The sequence below is a fragment of the Saimiri boliviensis genome, chromosome 14, assembly GCF_048565385.1.
Source record: "Saimiri boliviensis isolate mSaiBol1 chromosome 14, mSaiBol1.pri, whole genome shotgun sequence".
NCBI classification, from domain to species: Eukaryota; Metazoa; Chordata; class Mammalia; order Primates; family Cebidae; genus Saimiri; species Saimiri boliviensis.
This window is the reverse complement of record NC_133462.1, coordinates 15579521-15581654: the sequence shown is the minus strand read 5'-3', so window position 1 is coordinate 15581654 and position 2134 is coordinate 15579521. Positions and strand designations below refer to the sequence as shown.

Sequence of the window (2134 nt, the reverse complement as noted above, 5' to 3'; positions counted from 1 at the left end):
GCACCGAGAGTGCAAGGACCAAGCTGTGGGTGAGCCAGAGGTCAGATGGAGGCTGAGGAGAGGCTGGAAGGGGGGCGAGTGCCCAGGTGGAAGGACAGAGGGTGCCAGGCATCTGCAGACACAGTGCCCCTGAAGGGTCAGGCCTGAGATAGGCAGGGAGGGGTGGAGTTTGGCCTCTGCAAGAGGTTGTGTTTGAACCTTGTGAGCAGAGTTGAGGTTAGACTTCAGAGGGAGGAAAGAAAAAAAGCACAAGGCCAGCTGATTCTCTCTGAAGAGTGGACTTTGGGATGCCTTTGCCAGGAACCCCCATCCCACTCCCTCTGCCCTTTACTCTCCACTGTGCAGACAGCTCCCCGGAGGACTGGGCCACCCTGGACCTTGCTACTTCCTGCTCCTGGCACCCAGAGCTCAGAGACAATGGAGCTGTGGAGGCAGCTGAGTCAGGCTGGACTGGTGCCTCCGGAGCTGGGCCCACCCCCCCGGGCCCTGAGGGAGGTCTCCCCAGTGGAAATCCCTGGCCAGACCCTCACGACTGCAGGGGCAGACGCTGGAGGTGCCTGGGATAGTCTGCTGTGGATCTGTGAGGAGCTGGTGAGTGAGGGGTTTGGAAGCAAAAGAGAAAGAGAGAGGGAATAAGAATGAATGAAAATAGGGCTAGAGATGGAAAGAATCTGAGAGAGAAGCAGAGACATGAGAGGCATGTACAGACACAGAGACGGGAATAGAGGGAGGGACAGGAATGGAGGTGGGGACAGAGAGATCCCAAAAGAGAGGGATGGAGGTGGGAAGCGGAGACTGAGAGCAGGAACAGAGACGGAGAGACTCAGACTGAATCTGAGAGACAGTTGGTGGGGGGAGGAGAGAGCAAGAGAGAGAGAAGGAGAGAGAGTGCCAAAGGCAGGGGCAGAAAAATGGCAAAACAGAGAGACAGGGGGATGGAAAGGAAAAATAAATGGGGACAGAGACAGACAAAAGGGAGACAGGGACAGAGATAGAGAGGGTGGAGACAGAGAGAGAGAGAGAGAGAGAGAGAGAGAGGAAGTCAGGGAGAATGAAATGCAGAGACAAAGACAGAGAGTTAGAGATGAAGACACCCTCTGGGAAGCAGGAAGGTAGTTAGGGTCCAGGGGCACTGTGAGGACCCTGCCCAGGCGCCGTGGCCAGGATGTGAGCTGGGCCCTGCTCTCACCCAGGTCCTGGAGAGCCCCCTTGCTCTCTGGGGTGGCATGCCTGTGACACCCGCTTCCTACCGGTAGGGGAACCTTCGCCAAATGGATGTCCAGCTGCTGGGACAGCTGTGCCGCCTGGGGCTGGAGATGGGGGCGCTGCGGGAGGAACTGGTCACCATGTTGGACGAGGAGGAGGAGGAGAGCGGCGAGGAAGAGGAAGAGGATGAAGAGCCCCAGAGGAAGCAGGAGGAGGAGCACCTGGAGGCCTGCCCCGCCCCACAGCTGCCTGACTTTGAGATCACGATCTGAGGCTCTGCCAGTGCATTTAGGGTGACATACAGATGAGATGCAAATATATGCAGAGGGAAGGGGTGAGTTGCAGGTCAAATCAGATGCGGAATCAAGTTTACTCCTTTGAGAAGTGCTTTCTCCGAGGGTGCCTGCAGTGAGATTTAGGCATCGGCCTGTGAGCTGTGGGTGTGTTTGCAGGTGATGTGGGAGGTTGTGGAGAAGTTGCAGGTGCTTTTGCAGATGAGCCTCAGGTGTGCAGCGGAGATGGCGGCCTCTGCAGATATGATGGACGTGCATATAGATGCGATTTCAGATCAGCGCCGCCCAGGATGGCAGCCACCAGACACACATGGTTATTTAGCACTTGAAACATGGAGACTCCAAATTGAGGTGTGCTGTGAGTATAAAGTACACACCAAATATTAAAGGCTTAGCATGATGAAAAGAACATAAGACATCTCAATAAGTTTTAGATTACTTGTTGAAATAATATTTTGAGCATATCGGTATTAATAAAAATATTATTAAAATTATGTTCACCTGTTTTTACATTTTGTTGTGTGTGTTGGTCCCCTCCCTGTGTCTATGTGTTCTCGTTTTTGTGTTTACAAAGCACTTTCTTTTATTTATTTATTTATTTTTATTTTTATTTTACTAAGACAGGGTTTCACCAT

General features: G+C 52.8%; 1 protein-coding gene across 1 annotated transcript; it reads left to right on the top strand.

Annotated features, from left to right (window-relative positions):
* The first annotated feature begins 338 nt into the window (after positions 1–338).
* Positions 339–1478, top strand: ERICH4 (glutamate rich 4). The gene is made up of 2 exons (XM_003943197.2): positions 339–591; positions 1257–1478. Exons 1-2 carry the CDS (start codon positions 418–420, stop codon positions 1476–1478), a joined length of 396 nt encoding a protein of 131 aa, XP_003943246.1. The 5' UTR covers positions 339–417.
* Positions 1479–2134: the final 656 nt, after the last annotated feature.